General features: G+C 42.6%; 1 protein-coding gene across 6 annotated transcripts in view; it reads right to left on the bottom strand.

Moving 5' to 3' along the window:
• Positions 1 to 2,225: 2,225 nt before the first annotated feature.
• The window catches only part of POGLUT1 (protein O-glucosyltransferase 1), a 28,735-nt gene continuing 10,439 nt past the window's right edge, over positions 2,226 to 20,521 (bottom strand). For 3 of the 6 annotated variants that reach the window (XM_089331728.1, XM_089331729.1, XM_002716824.6), the window contains 7 exons: positions 19,852 to 19,973; positions 12,408 to 12,467; positions 9,967 to 10,066; positions 6,276 to 6,334; positions 4,716 to 4,883; positions 3,543 to 3,599; positions 2,226 to 3,096 (listed from right to left, as the gene is read on the bottom strand). In XM_089331728.1, the coding sequence (XP_089187854.1) occupies positions 2,940 to 3,096; positions 3,543 to 3,599; positions 4,716 to 4,883; positions 6,276 to 6,334; positions 9,967 to 10,066; positions 12,408 to 12,467; positions 19,852 to 19,973 (723 nt within the window). In that variant the 3' untranslated portion in view covers positions 2,226 to 2,939. Of the gene's footprint in view, positions 3,097 to 3,542; positions 3,600 to 4,715; positions 4,884 to 6,275; positions 6,335 to 9,867; positions 10,067 to 12,407; positions 12,468 to 19,851; positions 20,120 to 20,521 lie in introns of all 6 variants that reach the window. The other 3 variants (XR_016233107.1, XR_016233106.1, XR_016233105.1) reach the window with 3 other exon arrangements.

Here is a 20,521-nt window from a genome sequence, read left to right as displayed (position 1 = left end):
GAGAGGTGATGTTTGAACTGTAACTTGAAGCAAAATGGGAAGCATTTCCAGGGAAATTAAGCTCTACTAGAAAGGGCAGCAAATTTTCCTATTTAACTGAGAAGAAAATTAAATTACAGAGAGAATTACATCTAACAGGGCCTCACGGGGACAAAGCAACTCAGACATCTGGACTGCCTATTGCTAGACCTACAGCACCCAAGGACCTGTCCTTGGGAATTGTTAGTACTCAAAAACACAAACAAAATGGGTGGATGTTTGACTTAGCAGTAGACTCTGCTTGAAACACCCACATTCTACACTGGAATGTTTGGGTTCAAATCTTTGCTCTGCTTCAGATTCCAGTTTTCTGCTAAAGTGCACTCTGAGAGGTGGCAGATGATGGCTCAAGAACTTTGGTCCCTGCCATTCACAAGGGAGACCAGGATTAAAATCCTGGCTTCAGCTTGACCGCCCCAGTGTGCACACATTGGGGGAGCAAATCAGTAGATGGACAATCTTCCTCTGTATCTCCCTTTCAAATATAATGAAAATAGGAGCCAGCACTGTGGCATAGTAGGGGGGACCTCCTGCAATGGCAGCATCCCATATGGGTGTTGGTTCGAGTCCCAGCTGCTCGCCTTCAGATCCAGCTCTCCGCTATGGCCTGGGAAAGCAGAAGATGGCCCAAGCCCTTGGGCCCCTGTACCCACATGGGAGACCCAAAAGAAGCTCCTGGCTCCTGGCTTCAGATGGGCCCACCTCCAGCCGTTGTGGCTATCTGGGGAGTGAACCAGCAAATGGAAGACCTTTTCCTCTCTCTCTGCATGTCTGCCTCTCTGTAATTCTTTCAAATAAATAAATAAATCTTTAAAAAAATGAAAATTAAAAAAAATTAGAACCTGAGAACAAAATCTTAAACACCTGCATTATTCCATGCAAACATCTTACCAGGATGTTTAAGACCTCTAAGAATGTCCTTAGACTGAAGAATCTGTAGAGTTAAAAAATGACAAATATATTCTGACAAATGAAATAAAATCTGTTTTATGTGGCTGAATCTCACATTTGCTAATTTTGAAATCAGCTAATATCAAGTACTTCTAAAGAGGCAAAGAAAGAGTTGGATTCACCTGTGGAAACACTGGGCTGAAAGGACAAGAGTGGCCCTAGGGCATCAGACTATAGAGTTTAAAATTAAGTTTTTATCATTTTTAAAAAAAAATCAGGGAGAGCACCTTGAGATTTAAACTGTTAACCAAATGTCTCATTCAAAACTGTAAAAAAGGAAAAGGGAGGCACCCCAACATGGACTTGCAGTAAAACAAACACCTCCTATATAAGTTGAATGCTCTAAACTACCGACTTAATGCCATGCTTGCATATGAAGACTTCTTGTGGTCCCTGCACAGCACTTAAAGGTGACCTTTGCTGCTGCTGTTTTATTTCTTTTTTTATTTTTTATTTATTTATTTATTTTTTTGACAGGCAGAGTGGACAGTGAGAGAGAGAGAGACAGAGAGAAAGGTCTTCCTTTGCCGTTGGTTCACCCTCCAACGGCCGCCGCGGCTGGCGCGCTGCGGCCAGCGCACCGTGCTGATCCGATGGCAGGAGCCAGGAGCCAGGTGCTTTTCCTGGTCTCCCATGGGGTGCAGGGCCCAAGCACCTGGGCCATCCTCCACTGCACTCCCTGGCCACAGCAGAGAGCTGGCCTGGAAGAGGCGCAACCGGGACAGAATCCGGCGCCCCGACCGGGACTAGAACCTGGTGTGCCGGCGCCGCTAGGCGGAGGATTAGCCTAGTGAGCCGCGGCGCCGGCCTTGTTTTATTTCTTAAAGGTTTATTTATTTGAATGGCAGAGCAACAGAAGAATGGAAGGAGGGAAGGAGAAGATAGGGAGAGAGAGTGAGAATGAGAGATCATCTATCTGCTGGGTCACTTCCAAGTGGCTGTAACAATCAGGTCTGGGCCAGCCCAAAGTCAGGAACCAGGAACTCCATCCTGATCTCTCACATGGGTGGCATGGGTCATCTGCTGCTGCCTTCCCAGACACGTTATCAGGAAATTGGATTGGAAGTGGGGCAGCTGAGACTCAAACCAGCACCCTGACATGGGATGCCAGGTTGCAAGCAGTGCCTTAACTGACTGCACCACAATGTTGGCCCCTGACACTGCCAATTTAAGAAGGAAAAATATGGGTGTGCAAAGGTTAAGAGGTGGTGTTCTTATCGCAGTTCTTTACAAAGTGAGAACTACTTCCTAAATTTATTAAGAAGTTGTCTCTTCTTTTTCTTTGTAAATAAGAAGGGCATGAAGGCACAAAGAAGAAACTTGAAATCCAATTGCAATTACTCATGCAATCAGTCCCTTTGTATGTGTCATTGTAGAAACCTCCTGAGTACCACGGAGTTTATGCCTTTATAAACAATAACTCCTACATCATTACATGGCACAACAACAGCTTCCTTAGGCCTTTAAGGAAATGATCCCCAAGTATTTTTCACAGTTTCCACTAAAGTAACAGAGGTCAGTTCTAGAATAACTTGAGAACTGTGAAGATGAGTTGCACTAGTTCCAAATGAATCTTCTGCTTCAGATGATGGCACACGAGGCATCTTCATAATGGACAGAGTCAATTTCACAGTGATGAACACACACAAGTAGATGACCTGAGGCACACACTGTGATTGGTTGTAAGACAATGAACGGTAGAATCAGGTTCAAAATACACATCTCATGATTTCTCTTCCTTCAGTGTAAGGGTGGAGCTGCTTCATATCTGTGTATTATACACATTTTGAATCTTTCTTAAGAGTTGCACTGGGTGCAGCATGATAAGGAAAAAGAGATATTTGGCTTGATAAATGGTATTCAAGGTACAGGTGCCACACTCATGGTAAGCTTCTCACCATAGGACATCTGCAATCTGCAGGCATAGAGACGATATGGTACCACAACCACTAGAGTTCAGTTTTCAAAATTCTGGGACTAATCTGATCATAGCCTTTCCTTCTTGTTACATTATAGGACAGGAATTTAGAGTATTCAGTCAAGAGGTTCTCCCAGTAACAGGTGATGTCATCCATCTGCAAGTGGTTCATAATAAACTGGCTTCCCCTAGAGAAGAGAACAACAAGAATATTTTACAGTAAAGAATTTCATCATAGTCTACATTTGCGTAGGCTACCTAGTGCCAAGGACCATTCAGAGTACTTTATGCGAACTAACTCACTTGATCTTCAGGCCCAATCTTGGCAGTCATTCTATCCATATACATGGAGTTAGCAATAGAATATAACATTTTTTTCCTTTAAAAAACAGAAATGCCAATGCTCATAAAAAGAATTTGTTAATTACCTCAAAGATTTTGGTCTATTTCTATAAAGCTTAGGGCATATGTGAATATGTGTGTAGGTTTTTCCCCTCAGGACAGTTTTCACTCTGAGTTATTTCTGTATCATGAGAGGATCAGTATATCATCATGGCAACAATGTATTAAGATATCTTTAGTTAGGGAAGAATGGGGATCATAAAGTATAAAAGGGAAAATGAACAGAACTTACCTTTCAGCAATTTCTTGAGCTATATCATCATTTGCTTTCACAAATTGCAACAGCTCTCTGAAATGAAAAGCATTATTAGACTGCAACATGTAGACTAAGTTCGTAAGTATGATGTCAGAAAGACTACAGACTGAGGTCTAATATTAATCTCTAGATATGAGGATGGAGAATGAGTTCCTTAAAGCAAATACACTGGGGTCCTTGCAGGAATAAAATAACAAATAAAGCTCACTTCCAGGTTAAAAGCAGTCTTTTGTAGATCTGAGACATATTTGAGAAAATAAAACTTCAATGATAAATATCAAAACTCAAAAGCAAAAAAAAATTTCCATCTTGTCTTCAAAATCTCACTTTGGCACCAGAAGAGGGAATGGCTTGTATTTCAGGCCTTTCTCTATTCCTCTTCTAAGATCCTCCCATTACGAGAGCAGACCTTCCCAAACTTCACCCAAATCAATTCTCATGCTGTCTGCAAGTCCCTTTGATAATACGAGATCAAATACCCCTACATTTAATCTTCAAGAGTTGGAAGCTTTGTTACTCCATACTGTCTGTCAGGTTTGGAACTAGCATCAGAGTACTGTTTCAAATTAAATATCTCTTACAGCCTACTTGAATAATAATCTAAGAGTATAGGAAGGGTTAAAAGGTTCATGGAAAAATATAAATGTGTATTATTAAAAAACGATACATGGATTTCAAAATTTTCATGCAATAAAATAACTTATTTGCAGCAGAGAGAAAAAGCCCATCCTTGCGTTCACTCTCCAACTGCCCACAATGGGAAGGGCTGGGCTGGGGCTAAAGGTGGGAGGTAGGAATTCAATCCAAGTCTCCCACATAGACAGAAAGAATCCAATTATTTAAGCCATCACCACTGCCTCCTAGGGTCTATACTGTCAGGAGCCAGAAGCCACAATCAGGAATCAAATCCAGTTACTCCAATATGGGAGACAGGCATTTTAACTGCTAAGCAAGCACTTCCTTCAATAAACTTATCTTTCAGCTCCACTTTTCCATGAACTTTTGGAAGTGTCCTCATAGATGCAATCAATAGAAGAGAAATAAAGCTTTCAATAGAGAAACTCATCTGGACTAAAAGCCTGAAATCACTGGAAAGTGGGGGTGGGTTGCAGGGTCATTAGGAGTTCTTTCTTAGGGATAGCAGCTTACTGGACATTGGAGAGGTCTGTTTTCACTGGGATATAGTGCACCCATGGCTTCAGTTGTGGATAGAAGAATTCGAGCCACTCTTCACCAACATGGAAAACAAGTGAACCACACAGGAAGAGGTGTTTGAATCGAAAACTTGCAGCTACCCCCCGAAAATTAAACAGATACCTGGGGAAAAGAAAGAGCAAAATAAATTTGATATTCTGTGCCTGCTGTCAGAAATATGGCCTTTTTTCATATTCCTTCCTCCCATTCTCTCCTTTTACCATTCCTCTCCCTTCCCTTTCCATTTTCAGTTTTCAAGGACAAGCAGTATGTCCCTGTGGGGCTTCCATAAACCCCTTGCTTTTCTAGGGCTGGGGCTGCAGGTTGTTCTGGGAATGATGGGTGAAGATAAAACAAGGGTACTTTCTGCAAACAGCTCGTTGGGTGGTGGGATACAAGGAGACAAGGGAATATGACGGTCAGAAGGAATGACAGATTTGGGACATATTTGAGAAAATATAGCAATGTTCAGTGATATACATCAAAATCAAGAGCGAATAAAATTCCAAAAGCTTCTCTAGGCCAAATGTCTGCAACCAGTCATAGCCCCCAAAGCCTGGTTTCCCTCTAGTGTACTCCATGTGCTCAGAGGTGCCCCTGGTTTCCTGGACATTACCCTCTTCTACAGTCTGTAGAGAATGAGCTGATCTGGTCAATCATCAAAGAAATGCCCCATGGAAAAAGCTATCTTCAGAAACAACATTTTCTTTGCAGCATTACTCAAGCATGTTCCGCTGTCTCCCACCAGCGTTGCTTTTATCCTATAGTTCCCACTGGGTGTGCCATTGGCATTCATACCTCTGAACCTCCTCGCTACCCTCCTCCAGACCTGGCTTAACCTCTTCATCCAAAATTTTCAGTCTTGGCATTTAATTATAATATTTATTAATCTGAGATAGGACTTCAACTACCAGTTGGTAGGACGTGGGGAGAAGTAATCCCATCACTTTAATGACTGGAAGGCTTCTAGAAGCAGAGACCAACCACGTTTCATTCCTCTCAGTCCCTACAGTACTCAGGTCGGTGCACAGTAGGCCTTCAATAAAAGGCAACTAAATAGAGCACCAGCGCTGTGGCATAGTGGGTAAAGCTGCTCCCTGCAGTGCCGACATCCCATATAGGTGCCGGTTTGAGTCTCAGCTGCTCCACTTCTGATCCGGCTCCCCGCTAATGAGCCTGGAAAAGCAGCAGAAAATGGACAAAGTATTTGGGTCCCTGCACCCATATGAGAGACTCAGAAGAAGCTCCTGCCTCCTGGCTTCCACCTGGCCCAGCCCTGGCCATTGAGGCCAGTTGGGGAGTGAACCAGTGGATGGAAGCTAGATCGCTCTCTCTCTGTCTCTCTGCCTTTGCCTCTCTCTAACTTTGCCTTTCAAATAAAAATAAATAAGTCTTTTAAAAAAGCCAGCTAAATAAATTAATACAACTTTCATATACCCCAAATAGGCCTTGATATGAAAATCTTCCCCCAAAGTGAAGCTATTTCAAAGGCAATACAGAAACTAGAAGTCTTACTTGTATTTGCAGTGATCTACAAGATGAACATCCTTAGCAGCTGGCTTCCCCAAGGTATCCTGTAATAGAAAATAAATACTTAATATTGATATTTACTGGCAATCACTGGGCAGCAAGCACTGAGGAACACTTCATCTAAGTACCTCACTCAGCCTCATAGTAAACACACTCGGGACGCATTATTATACCCATTATATAAACGAAGAACCCAAAACTTCAAGAAGTTGAGAGGGTTGCTTAAGGTCATATGGCCCTAAGCAGAAGAAGCAGAGATTTTAACCTAGGTCTATTTGGTTCTAGAGTTTAAGTTCACCTGACGCCATGCTGCCCTCCTTTGAACTAAGAGGTCACAGCCTGTAGCACATTTCACTCTAAATCACACCCAGAAGGGCACGAGTCTGGCTGGTGGGTTGAGAAGAGGCCACGCACAAATTTTGCTGGGCATGCAAAGTAGTTAAAAATTATTCAGACCATTACTAACATTTATAGGTGGCAAGCTATTTCTTGCAAAAATTCACATTTCCAACTTTTCCTGGATGAAAAAAGCCAAGAAAGGTCTGGCAAACGGGGCTCCTACTCCCACCCAGCAGCAAGCGCCTGGAGTTGTTTGTGCTGTCTCCTGCTCATACCTTTCTTTTCTTTTCTTTTTTTTTTTAAAGATAATTTATTTCAAAGTCAGAAGTACAGACAGAAAGGGAGAGACAGAGAGCTTCCATCTGCTGGTTACTTCACAGCAGCAGGGGCCAGGGCTGGGCCAGGCTGAAGCCGGGAATGTTTCCAGGTCTCCTATGTGGATAGCAGGGATCCAAGAAACTAGGGCCATCTTCCGCTGCTTTTCTCAGGCTTTTTAGCAGGGAGCTGGATTGGAAGTAGGGCAGCTGGGACACGAACCAGTGCCCATGTGGGGCACCAGCTTTACCTGCTATGCCACAATGGTGGCCCCTCGCTCATATTTTTCTATCACCTGCTGCCCTAGAGTATTTGAATGTGAGACCCCCAGGTACATTCCATCCACTTTAGCAGGGGAGGAAGTCTGGTTGCTTCTGGTAGATGCTAACAACTTGTGTGCGGAATGAATACATCTTTTTGGGGGGAGCCGGCGCCTCCAGTGCCAGCATCCCATATGGGCGCCGGTTCGAGTCCCAGCTGCTCCACTTCTGATCCAGCTCTCTGCTATGGCCTGGGAAAGCAGTGGAGAATGGCCCAAGCCCTTGGGCCTCTGTACCCATGTGGGAGACCCAGAGGAAGCTCCTGGCTCCTGGCTTCGGATCGACGCAGCTCTGGCCGTTGTGGCCAACTGGGGAGTGAACCATCGGATGGAAGACCTTTCTTTCTTTGCCTCTCCTTCTCTGTGTAACTCTGATTTTCAAATAAACAAATTAATAAAAAAATACTTTTTTTACTTGTATTATTCAATAAAGTTTCTTAAATTCATTTGCTCCAGTTTGATTAAAGCCATACCAAATAATAACATACCTCCAGTTTTCCCCCAGGAAATTTAGAGCTTTTTTTCAAAGCCTACTCATATGGTGGATGGAAATTCCAGATGAGGAAATTTAGGGCTTTAAGGGTTTTTTTTCCTCTTAAAGTTTTATTTATTTGAAAGGCGGGGCAACAAAGGAGGAGGGAAGAAGAGAGGGAAGCAGGGGCAGAGGACAGGGATGGACAGAAGGAACAGAGGGGCACAGAGGAAGAGGGAGACACAGAGAGATGTTCCATCCACTGGTTAACTCCCTAAATGGCCACAAAAGCAGAGGTAAGGCCAGGCTGAAGCCAGAAGCCAGGAACTCCATACAATTCTCCTGCATGGGTGGCAGGAACCCAAGTACTTTGGCCATCATCTGCTGCCTCCCAGGCACATTAGCAGGAAGCTGGATCAGCAGAACTGGGACTCAATCCTAGGCACTCTAAGACAGGATACCAGTGTCCCAAGCAGTGGCTTAAACCTCTGCACCACAAGCCCACTAATAGGGTTTCAGGTTTTCTGATTAAGAAGTCAGAGTCCAGAGGACAGACATACTAGACCTAAGGTCCCAGTTTCTGGCTTTAACTTAGAATCATTTTTTAAAGATTTATTTACTTATTGGCAATGCAGAGTGACAAAGAGAATTTCCATTCACTGGTTCACTCCCACCATACGCCTATGACACCTGGGGGTAGGCCAGACCGAAACAAGTACCCAGGAATTCCATTCAGTCTCCACTGGGCAGGAACCCAAGAATGCTTGGGCCACCATCTGCTGCCTTCCAAGCATATTAGATGGAACCAGGCACTCCAAAATGGGAAGTAGAAGTCCTAAGCAGCGGCTTAAGCAACTGTGCCATAATGCCCACCCCAATTTGGGGAATTTTAAACAAATGAAGTGGCCTTGGCTCTATCCCCAGAGATTCTGACTCTTTTTTTTTTTAAGATTTATTTTATTTATTTGAAAGGCAGAGTTACAGAGAAAGGTAGAGACAAAGAGAGAGAGAGGTCTTCAAACTGCTGGTTCACTCCCAAATTGGTACAACAACCAGGGCTGGGCCAGGCTGAAGCCAGGAGCCAGGAGCCTCCTCTGGATCTCCTACAAGGGTGCAGGGGCCCCAAGGGCTTGGGTCATCTTCTGCTGCTTTCCCAGGTGCATTAGCTAGGAGGTGGACTGGAAGAGGAGCAGCCAGACTCAAACCAGCACCCATATGGGATGCTAGCACTGCAGGCTGGAGATTTAACCCACTGTGCCACAGCATCGGCCCCTGATTCCTTGTTTAAGCTCTCTGGTTGTACTTTTAGCCAAGGTAGAGAACCACTGGATGAAACCATGGGTTGGAGTCCATTGGCCAAATCAAACCCACTGCTTGTTTTGTATAATCAATAGATGAATAAGGATATTATTTTCAAGTGGTTGGAAAAAAGCAAAAGACTATTTTACAACATGTGAAAATCACATGAATTTCAAATTTCCACAGCAATAAGCAAAGTTTTTATTAGAATATACCACGTTGGGGCCAGTGTTATGGTGCAGTGGCTTAAGTTCCTCCCTGTGATGCTGGCATCCCATATGAGTGCCGGTTTGAGTCTGGATGCTCCACTTACCATCCAGCTCCTTGCTAATGTGCCTGGGAAAGCAGTGGAAGATGGCACAGGTGATTGGCCCCTGCCACCCTTGTGGGAGACCTGAATGGAGCTCTAGCCTTCTGACTTCTGCTGCCTGGCCCAGCCCCAGCCATTGTGGCCATTTGGGCAATGAACCGTAGTTGGAAAATTTCTCTTTTGTATCTCTCTCCCTCTCTCTATAACTCTGCTTTTCAGATAAATAAGTTTAAAAGAAAAAAAAAAAAAAACCATACAACCACCCATATCAAGTATACAGCCAAATTCATTTGGTCACAGATTGCTGCTTTGATACTTAAACGGCAGAGTTGAATAATTACAACAGAGACCAGATTCTAAATTTACTATCTGGCCTTTACAGAAAAAGTTGGGACCTCTGGTCGAAAGCATCAGAGCATAATATATTAGTCATAACATGATGAGAAAAAGCAATGTGAGTTTAAAAGAGAATTTACATATACGCTAACACTGGTTCATGGAACTTTCTCTCTACTCATCTCACCACTGAGACGAAACCTAGTCTCAAATTCTACCCAGGTGGCAATGTCCTTTGAGTGAGAATGTTCACTGTTGTAGTTCTATTCAGATGATTGTTGATTACTTTCATAGATTTCCAGGCCTGGTTTTTGGTATACTCTGCATCAACAAGTTTTGGATTTTTCCGAGACAGAAGAATGAGAGGATCTCGTTCTGGACTTGTCCTATAAGAGAAACACATGACAAAACTATGTGGCTTATGCCGTAACACGGTTCCCAACCTTGGAAAGGTAAGCAATCCTAGGACCCAACCCACTGCAGTGGCTGCCTGTGTAGAAGGCCATTCACTGGTTACTGTGACAGCAGAGGAGCAGCAAGTGGTGCAGCAGCACTGAGGGGATCCGAGAGTGTTCCCCACTTTACCCTTCAGGAGTGGGAGGGTTTCACCCTTTGTTTGCACTTGAGCTTTAAGAGTATGCTGTTCTCGATCCAAAATGGGAATGAGGCCACACAGCAGACTCACAGAGTGACAAATGCCCTAAACAGCACTCTGCCCTCAGAATCAGCCCTTAAAAGCATTCAGATCTGGCTAAAAAGCCCATGAGAGCATTTCAGGCATGGAAAGCCAAGACACTGTGGCAAAAAATAACATATAGGAAAGATCTCTGTGAATGAGATCCTCGTGGAAAGAAGGGACCATCAAAGAATGAAGTATCTTTCTCTGAAGGGAGGAGAGAACCTCCACTTTGATTATGGCCTTGTCTAAATATTGTCAGAGTTTGTGAACTCAAGAGGCTTCCATAGCCTTGGCAGCTCATGACAAGAGCCTCGGGTGATCACTGACGTCATAAATAAAAGTGTCAATTGTTAAATCAACAACAGGAGTCACTGTGCACTTACTCCCCATGTAGGACCTCTGTCCTTAATGTGTTGTACTACAAGAATTAACAGTACAACTAATCTTCAAACAGTACTTTATACTTTGTGTGTCCATGTGGGTGCAAACTGTTGAAATCTTTACTTAGTATATAAAGATAATTAAAAATGAATCTTAATGAAGAATGGGATGGGAGAGAGAGTAGGAGGTGGGATGGTTTGGGCAAAGGAGGATGGGTATGGGGGGGAAGAACCGCTGTAATCCAAAAGTTGTACTTATAAAATTTATATTTATTAAATAAAAGCTTTCTATTAAAAAAAAGGAGTATGCTGTTCTGGTCACTGTAGCCATTTCCCAAGGAATGACTTCCTTTTTAGGAAGGTTCATGTCACCTCTGTAATCACTGGCACTCACAGCTGCAACACTAGGCAGTCAGCACTTACTGAAATAAGCTATATGACCTCTGTGGCAAATGCTCCATGAAATGCAGAATAATATTTAAATTTAAAAACAAAGCAAAAAAACTAACCGGCTTAAAAACCTAAAGACTATATAGGGGCGAAAAACCTAGCAATGGTCCAAGTAATGGAGGGTCTTGACACGTGAGGGCTCCAAGACCCCCAGAGAATCCCTTAAGAACTGTGAATGCATGCCCTTCCCACATCCTGAGAAGAAAGCACATATTCTCACGTAGTTTCAAGGAGGTCCTAAGACTCTTAAAGTCAGACACGGGCCCCAAGTGAACGATCTATGAGCTCAAGAGAAGAACCACAGAAGTCGGTAAGGAACAGTAGTGATTCAGCAGCCATTTGCACCCTGAACTCCACTGGCCATGCGAGGAGGATGGGAGACAGAGGTATGATCCCTGACCACGACTCGCCACAAAACTTCAAAAGCCTTCTTTTCTCCTGGTCTTTCTCTATTCATCTGTTCCCAATACAAGGATACTTCAAAGAATTCTGGGGAAAACGGAACTAAAAGATAAATTCATTTTGGTGCAAAATAGTTTGAAATCCACAGACAGCTTTTTCATAACAGACATTTTGCATAAACTTTTTGAAGGTCCCTCTTAGACATGATGATCTCAAATATTTTTCTGGCAAAACAAACTTATCTGTTAATTTCATTTTTCATGAACTTCTTGAAGTACCCTAAATTTGTAGCCTGTCTACATGCCACGTCCTGCTCCTGGCATTGGGGATGCACGGCTGAACAACGCAGACAGGGTCCTTCTGCTACTTTCCTATTTCTCTCTCTCTTCCCTGCTTCCCTGTCCATTTCCATCAGCCTCGGTCTGTGCTCTTAGTCACTGTTTTGCAGCAATAGGGCCTGATGAAAACCTCAGAAGCTCTGGTGAGGCTGACCATGGCAGGATCACCAGCTGCCGGAGGACTCCGTAAACAAGCAGGAGCTCACTTGTTCTGTTCAGCGTCATGTGATCAACGTCCACTACTCTCGTGGCACTCTGCAAACATCTAGATGGATGAACTTCACCTCTTTTAATTTCAGTTAAGAGTGAAGTGGGAAAATAATCTGAATTCTTCTCTAGTCTGATTCTGTCATTCTACATTTATTTCTTAGTCTTAGCTTTCTGTCTGAGCTACAGTTCTTCATACACTCAAGATTATATATATTTTACACATTATTTGGAAGAGAATCTTTGTAAAATGTCAAAATAATATAATCACCTTGATCCTCGGAAATATGCTGTAGAATTTTTCTTTTTCCATGGCCACTGTTCTGCTGACCTAAAAAAGACAGATTTTCATTTTTTATTTTTATTTATTTGAAAGTCAGAGTTACAGAGAGAGGTAGAGACAACGCCCATGTGGGATGCCGGCGCTTTAGGTCAGGGCTTTAACCCGCTGTGCTACAGTGCCGGCCCCAAAAGACAGATTTTCTTTAGTTTTCTTTTTCTTCTTAACTATATAAGGAGTGTTTTAACTGGTCTAAAGATTAGTTTGGGGCTTTGTATGTTCAAATAAGCCTGATCGCAGCTACTGAAAGAAGATGCCTGCCCAGAATGGGCATTGCACAGTGACTGGCATGCTGCTTAGGAGGCTCGCATCCCATACTGGAGTTCCTGGTTTGAATCCCAGCTCCTCCACTTCCAATCTAGCTTCCTGATAATGTGCACCCTGGGAGGCAGCAAGTGATGGCTCAAGTTCTGGGCCTTTAGAAAAGCCAGGAGCTTCTTCCAGGTCTCCCGTGTGGGTGTAGGGGCCCAAGCTCTTGGGCCATCTTCTATTCCTTTCCTAGGGCAATTACCAGGGAGCTGGATCAGAAGTGGAGAAGCTCAGACTCAGACCAGAACCCATATAGGAAGCTGGTATTGCATGTGGTAGCTTAATCTGCTATGCCACAATGCCAGCACCTCTCTATCACTTTTGTCTTTTTTTTCTTTCTTTCTTTCTTTTTTTTTTTTTTGACAGGCAGAGTGGATAGTGAGAGAGAGACAGAAAGGTCTTCCCTTTGCCGTTGGTTCACCCTCCAATAGCTGCCATGGCTGGCGCACTGCGGCCAGCGCACCGCGCTGATCTGAGGGCAGGAGCCAGGTGCTTCTCCTGGTCTCCCATGGGGTGCAGGGCCCAAGCACCTGGGCCATCCTCCACTGCACTCCCGGCCACAGCAGAGAGCTGGCCTGGAAGAGGGGTAACCGGGAAAGAATCCGGTGCCCCGACCAAGACTAGAACCCAGTGTGCCGGCGCTGCTAGGTGGAGGATTAGCCTATTGAGCCGCGGCGCCAGCCACTTTTGTCTTTCAAATATAAAAGTAGGGACTAGAATTGTGGCATAGAGGGTAAAGCCACTGGCTGTGACGCTGGCATGCCATATGGGCATAGGTTCAAGTCCCAGCAGCTCCACTTCTGATCCAGTTCCTTGCTAATATGCCTGGGAAAGCATGACCCAGGTGCTTGGACCCCTGCATCCACGTGAGACCGAGATGAAGCTCCTGGCTCCTGGCTTTGGTCTGGCCCTATCCTGGCCATTGTGGCCATCTGGGGAGTGAAAGAGTAGATGGAAGACCCCTCTCTGTGACTCTTCCTCTCTCTCTAACTCTGCCTTTCAAATAAACAAACCTTAAAAAAAAATTCATTGATGCTGGCACTGAGGCAGAGAAGGTTAAGTCTCTGTCTGCCATGCTGGCATTCTGTATGGGTGCCAGTCTGAGTTCCAGAAGCTCCACTTCAGATCCAGATCCCTGCTAATGCACCTAGGAAAACAGTGGAAAATGGCCCAAATTCTTGGGCCTCTGCACCCACATGGGAACCTGGAAGAAGTTCCTGGCTTCTGGCTTCAGCTGGCCCAGCTCCGGCAGTTGTGGCCATTTGGGGAATGAACCAGCAGATAGAAGATATCTCTTTTCTCTCTCTCTCCTTCTCTCTCTATTTTTGCCTTTCAAATAAATAAAATAAATCTAAAAAAAAAAAAAAGAATTCCAAATATAAAAGTAAAACAAAAAGAAAAGATAAACAAAATTGATAAGCCTTAAGCTAGAATAAGAAAAAAGAAAACAAAACAAAACAAAGAGAGGACTCAAATATAATAATAAAAAAATATTACAACTGATACCACAGAAACAGGATCATTAGTGATTGTCTAATGATCACTTTATTTTGTTCAGGGTTTTTGAAATCATGAATAGATGCTGAATTTTATCAAATGCATCTATTTCTGTATCTGTTGAGATGATCATTTTTATTCTTTATTCTATTAATATGATATATTTATTGATTGAAATATCCCTGCATCCCTGGAATAAATCCTGAATCCATACATACCAATACACTGGCACACAGAATAAATTGATGAATTTCTGGATTACATATGATTTACCAGAATTGAACCATGAAAACAGAAAATGCAAACAGAACAACGGTGAATGAGATTGAATCAATAAAAGAAAAGGCCAGGATGAAACAGCTTCACTGTTGAATTCTACCGAACTTTTAAGGAAGAACTAACACCAATTATTCTCAAGCTATTTCAAAAAACTGAAAGTGAGGAAAATCTTTCAAATTCATTTTAAGAGGCCAGACTTACCTTGATACCAAAATCAGATAAAGACATGAAAGAAAAAGAAAACTATAGACCAATATTCCTGATGAACACAGATAAATATTTCTCAACAAATTACTTGCAAATCAAATCCAACAATACATCACAAAGTCCATTCATCAAGATCAAGCGGGATTTATTCTAGGGATGCAGGGATATTTCAATCAATAAATATACCATGTTAATAGAATGAAGAATAAAAATGATCATCTCAACAGATACAGAAATAGATGCATTTGATAAAATTCAGCATCTATTCATGATTTCAAAAACCCTGAACAAATTAGGTATAGAAGAAACATACCTCAATATAATAAACATCATATACAACAAATCCACAGTTAACATCATAATGAATGGAGGTAAAGATGAAATTATTTTCTCCAAGATCTGGAACCAGGCAAGGAGTCTACTTTCACTGCTCTTATTCAATATAGCACTGGAAGTTTTAGTGAAAGCCATTAGGCAAGAGAAGATATAAAAGGCATACAATGAAGAAAGGAAGAAGTTAAATTATCCCTCTTTGCAGACAACATGATTCCATATGTACAGAAATCTAAAGACTAACCAAGAGATTATTACAACTGACAAAAAGTTTTTAAAATTGCAGGAATAAAAACCAACTCATGGGCCAGCATTATGGCATATTGGGTAAAGCTGCCACCTGTCCCATATGGGCACTGGTTCAGGTCCTGGCTGCTTCATTTCTGATCCAGCTCTCTGCTGTGGCCTGGGAAAGCAGAGGAAGCCAAATCCTTGGGCCCCTGCACCTGCATAGGAAGACGGAGGAAGCTCCTGGCTCTTGGCTCCTGGATTCAGATCGGCACAGCTCCAGCTGTTGTGGCCAACTGGGGAGTGAACCAGCAGATGGAAGACCTCTCTCTCTCTCTGCCTATCCTTCTCTCTTGTGTAACTCTGACTTTCCAATAAATGAATAAATCTTAAAAAAAAAAAAATCAACTCACATGGGGCTGGCACTGTGGCTTAGTGGGCTTAGCCTCTGCCTGCAGTGTTTGCATCTCACATGGGCGCCAGTTCAATTTCTGGCTTCTCCTCTTGCAAGCAAGCTCTCTGCTATGGCCTGGAAAAGCAGTAGAAGATGGCCCAAATGCTTGGGCCCCTGCACCCACGTGGGAGACCCAGAAGAAGTTCCTGGTCCTGGCTTCAGATCAGCCCAGCTCTGGCCATTGGGGCCATTTGGGGAGTGAACCAGCGCATGGAAGACCTTTCTTTCGTCTCTCCCTCTGTCTGTATATAACTCTACCTCTCAAATAAATAAATAAATTTTTAAAAATCAACTCACAGAAGTCAGTAACATTTTTATATTCACTAGGAAAGAAATTTTAAGAGCAACTGCCTTCCCACTAGCTGTAAAAGAGACATTTGGAATCAACATAACCAAGGATATGCAAACTTATCCAAGGATGTGAAAAAAAAAATAATAACAATTATAACACTGATCAAAGAAATTAAGACCTGGAAAAAGCTCCTGGCTCCCAGTTTCATCTGGCATGGTCATGGCCATTGTGGCCATCTGAGGTGTGAACCAGCAGATAGCAGACTTCTCTCCCATATTTATGAATTGGAATAATTAACATTACTAAAATGTCCATATTACCCAAAAGTAATTAATCGATTCAACACAATTCCTGTCAAAATACCAATGACATTCTTTATAGAACTAGAAAGAAACAACTCTAGAATTCATATGGGAACATAAATGACTCTGAATAGGCAAAACAATCTTGAACAAAAAGTGGAAAACATCACAATACCAGATTTCAAGTCAGACTACAGAGCTACCGTAACCAATACTGCATATTACTGGCATAAAAACAGATATGGGCCATGTAATCAATGTACCGAAGACCCTAAAACAAATCCAGCCACCCATTTATAGCCAGCTGGATCTTTTTTTTTCTTTTTTTTAAGATTTATTTATTTATTTTAAAGTCAGAGTTACACAGAGAGAGGAGAGGCAGAGAGAGAGAGAGAGAGAGAGAGAGAGAGAGAGGTCTTCCATCTGATAATTCACTCCCCAATTGGCCGCAACGACCGGAGCTGCGCCGATCCGAAGCCAGGAGCCAGGAGCCAGGAGCTTCTTCCGGGTCTCCCACTCAGGTACAGGGGCCCAAGGACTTGGGCCATTTTCTACTGCTTTTCCAGGCCATAGCAGAGAGCTGGATCGGAAGAGGAGCAACTAGGACTAGAACCAGCGCCCATATGGGATGCCGGCACTTCAGGCCAGAGTGTTAACCCGCTGCGCCACAGCGCTGGCCCCCAGCTGGATCTTTAACAAAGCAATCAAAAAAGATACAACGGAGAAAGGACAGACTCTTCAATAAATGGTACTGGGAAAACTGGATATCATATGCACAAGATTGAAAGTTGATCTCTACACCTCATCCTATACCCAAACCAATTCAAAATCAATCTGAGTTCTAAATGTAACACCTGAAGTCATGAAAATACTAAAAGAAAACGTAAGGGAAACACTTCAAGACTTTGGCATGGGCAAAGATTTTTGGACAGGACCCCAAAAGCATAGGCAAAGCAAGCAAAAATAGACAAATGGGATTATACCCAAGTATGGAGCTTCTGCAGGCAAAAGAAGCCATCAATAGAGCAAAGAGACAACCAACAGAATGCAAGAAAACATTTAAAAACTATTCACCTGACAAAAGACTAATGCCCAGAATATATAAGAAACTCAGAAAACAAAGAATCCAGTTAAGAAACAGGCAAAGGATTCGAATAGGCAAAGGATTTCTCAGAAGAAATACAGGGGCCAGCGCCATGTCATAGTAGGCTAGGCATCCGCCTGGGACACTGGCACCCCGAATGGGTGTTTGTTCAAGTTCCAGCTGCCCCACTTCTGATCTAGCTCCCTGCTGATGGCCTGGGAAGGCAGTACAAGATGGCCCTGAACCTGTGTTGGCAACCTGGAAGAGGTTCCTGGCTCCTGGCTTTGGCCTGGCTCAGCTCCAGCCGTTGAGGCCATTTGGGGAGTGAACCAGTGGATGGAAGACTTCTCTCTCTGTCTCTCCCCCTATCTCTGTCTGTAACTATGCCTCTCAAGTAAATGAATAAATCTTTAAAAGAAAAAAAAAGCAGAAGAAATAAAAATGCTCAACACAGGAAAAAACACCCAGTTTCAGTAGCCATCAAGGAAATGTAAATCAAAAGCAAAATGAGGTGTCTCTCCCACTCCAGCAGAATAGATATTATAAAAAATACAAATTATGAAAAAAAAAAAAACAGTAGCAAGGATTTGGAGAAAAGAGAACCATTATAAGGTATTAGTGGGGATGCAAATTAGTGCAGCTATTATGAACAACAGTATGGAGGTTCCTCAAAAAAACCCAAATAGATCTACCATTATTACTCAGCTATCCCACTTCTGAGTATGTATCTGAAGGAAATGAAATCAGTATTTCAAAAGAGATAGCTGCACTTTCATGTTTACTGCAGCATTATCCACAATAGCCATGATATGGAATCAACCTAGATATCCGTTAATAGAGGAACAGATAAAGAAAATGAGGGTATATATACAAAATGGAATATTATTCAGCCATAAAGATGAATGAAATTCTGACATCTGCAGCAAAATCGATAGGATCAGAGATCATTAAGTGAAACTGGCCAATCATTAAGTGAAGTTGGCCAGACACAGAAAGACAAACACTGTATGTTCTCTTTCATTTGTGGAAGTTAAAAAAGAAATAGTTGCTATGAATTTAGAATAGTGAGTATTAAGAAGCGGGAAGAGTTAAGGGGCAGGGCGGGGAGTCAGGGAAAAGAGGGTTAGACAACAAGTACCAAAATACAGTCAGATAGTGTCTAGTTCCAGGAGTGGGTGTTTGGCGCAGCGTAAGACACTGCTTGGGAAGCCTGAATCCCATTTTGGAGTGCTTGGGTTCAAGCTCCAGCTCTGCTTCCAATTCCAGCTTCCTGCTAATCTGCATGCTAGGAGGCAACAGATGATATACAGCTCAAGTACTTGGGTCCCCGCCACCCATTTGGGAGAGTCCAGGCTCCTAGCTTCAAGAGGCCTAGCCCCGGCTATTGCAGGCACTTGGAGAATGAACCAGTGGTTGGAAGATCTTGCTCTAGATCTCTGTCTGTCTCTTTGTCTTTCAAATTAAAAAAAAAAAAGTAAGTCCTAGTGATCATAGCAACATGGGATGACTATAGTTCACAGTAATTGTATTATATGTATATAAAGAACATAAACAACTGGAAGAAAGGAGCTGGTAGGCCCTAAACACAAAGAAAAGATAAGCAAATAGACAGCCTAATTGCCTGGTTTGATTGGTTCACACTGCATGTTTGTAGAAACACTGCACTGTGCTATATAAAAATATACAAGTATTACATGTTAATCAAAAATTAAAAAAATATATTTTAAGGAAAAATAATTATTGCTTCCCTAAAAGCTAAGAAAAGACCTTTGAAGATTGTGTTTCTAGAAGTTCCCTAATTAAGCACCAAAACTGTTTAACTCATTAATGTAGTATGTAGCTAAGATAAACAAAACCTACAGCATGGCTGACCCAGACTATCTAAATTCTGAAATGGCAATATGGAGTCAACAAGCCAAGGTATGTCTCAGCCACGAATCAGAGAGGACCTGGAATAAGCTTAAACTTGAGATACCTCAGGAGAGTTACACCCCCTCACCACTGTCTATAGGACACAGCTCTAAATTATCAAGTACAAATAGGTTCTTCCAAGGGATTTCCTCTCCTTCACAATATGGTCATTCATTTTTATTCTTATTTTGAAAGTAATTTACCCTTATTTAAAGAATATTAAGGAAAAGTTGAATGAAGAAAACAAAAGGCCAACACATTCCCTCCCACAGAGACACTGCTGATAGTTTTAGGTTCTTTGCCCTTTTCTATGGATATGTAAACATTTTCACACAGTCACAAAATTGCTTATGATATAAACAGTTTTATTTTTAATTTAAAAGCTAGCCATCTTAAAGAAAATAATTGGTTACATCCTACTGCTTATTTCAAAAAAACACACAAAGAGGGGGAAAAGAAAATCTCTCCAAAGGACTTACTTTACCAGCTCTTCTCTGAAGAGGTCCCACCGTCCAAGACCTGTGGGATAAATTGGCCAAACAGCAGGTCCCCCTTCCCAGAATGTCCAAGCAGGGTACATGATATCATAGTACTCTGATGTCTTCAACAGAAACAGAAAGGTCGTTCTAAATCAGTCTCGGAACAGAGTGAGGAACAAACAGCATTTATTTCACAGGATCTGGACAAAGGCCTTGTTCTACTGTCACACTGCCAGAGACACATTTTCCCTGGTCCACAGTCTGGACTCTAATAGACATGAAAAGGCAAGAGAGATCATGGGTTAAAATTCAGAGGATCACTGTGTCTCAGAATTTAGAATCATATTAAAGGTCAACTTTTTCAGTTCCCCAAAACTCTGTTTTGACCAAAGGATACACCTGTTAATGCTTCTGGTTTAAGGAAATACACCCATTTGTGAATAATCCCATAGCACTGTCATATTTTACTGTCATTCCATTTGGAGTGTACACTGTCTCATCAGGTCCTGGTGATTTCCCAGAGGGTCTTTTGAGAGCAAGGACCAGGAAACACAGTGCAGTGGTTAAGGGCCTGGGCTCCTGAGACAGATCCCGTGAGTCTGAATGTGAATCTATCTCTTACAACTCTAGGTACATGATTCTCTCTTTCCATGCCTCAGTTTCCTTATCA

The sequence above is a fragment of the Oryctolagus cuniculus genome, chromosome 4 (assembly GCF_051225735.1).
Source record: "Oryctolagus cuniculus isolate XC-2025 breed Fujian yellow rabbit chromosome 4, ASM5122573v1, whole genome shotgun sequence".
Lineage (NCBI taxonomy): Eukaryota > Metazoa > Chordata > Mammalia > Lagomorpha > Leporidae > Oryctolagus > Oryctolagus cuniculus.
Note: the sequence above shows the minus strand (reverse complement) of the source record. Positions and strands in the feature narration are given on the sequence as shown.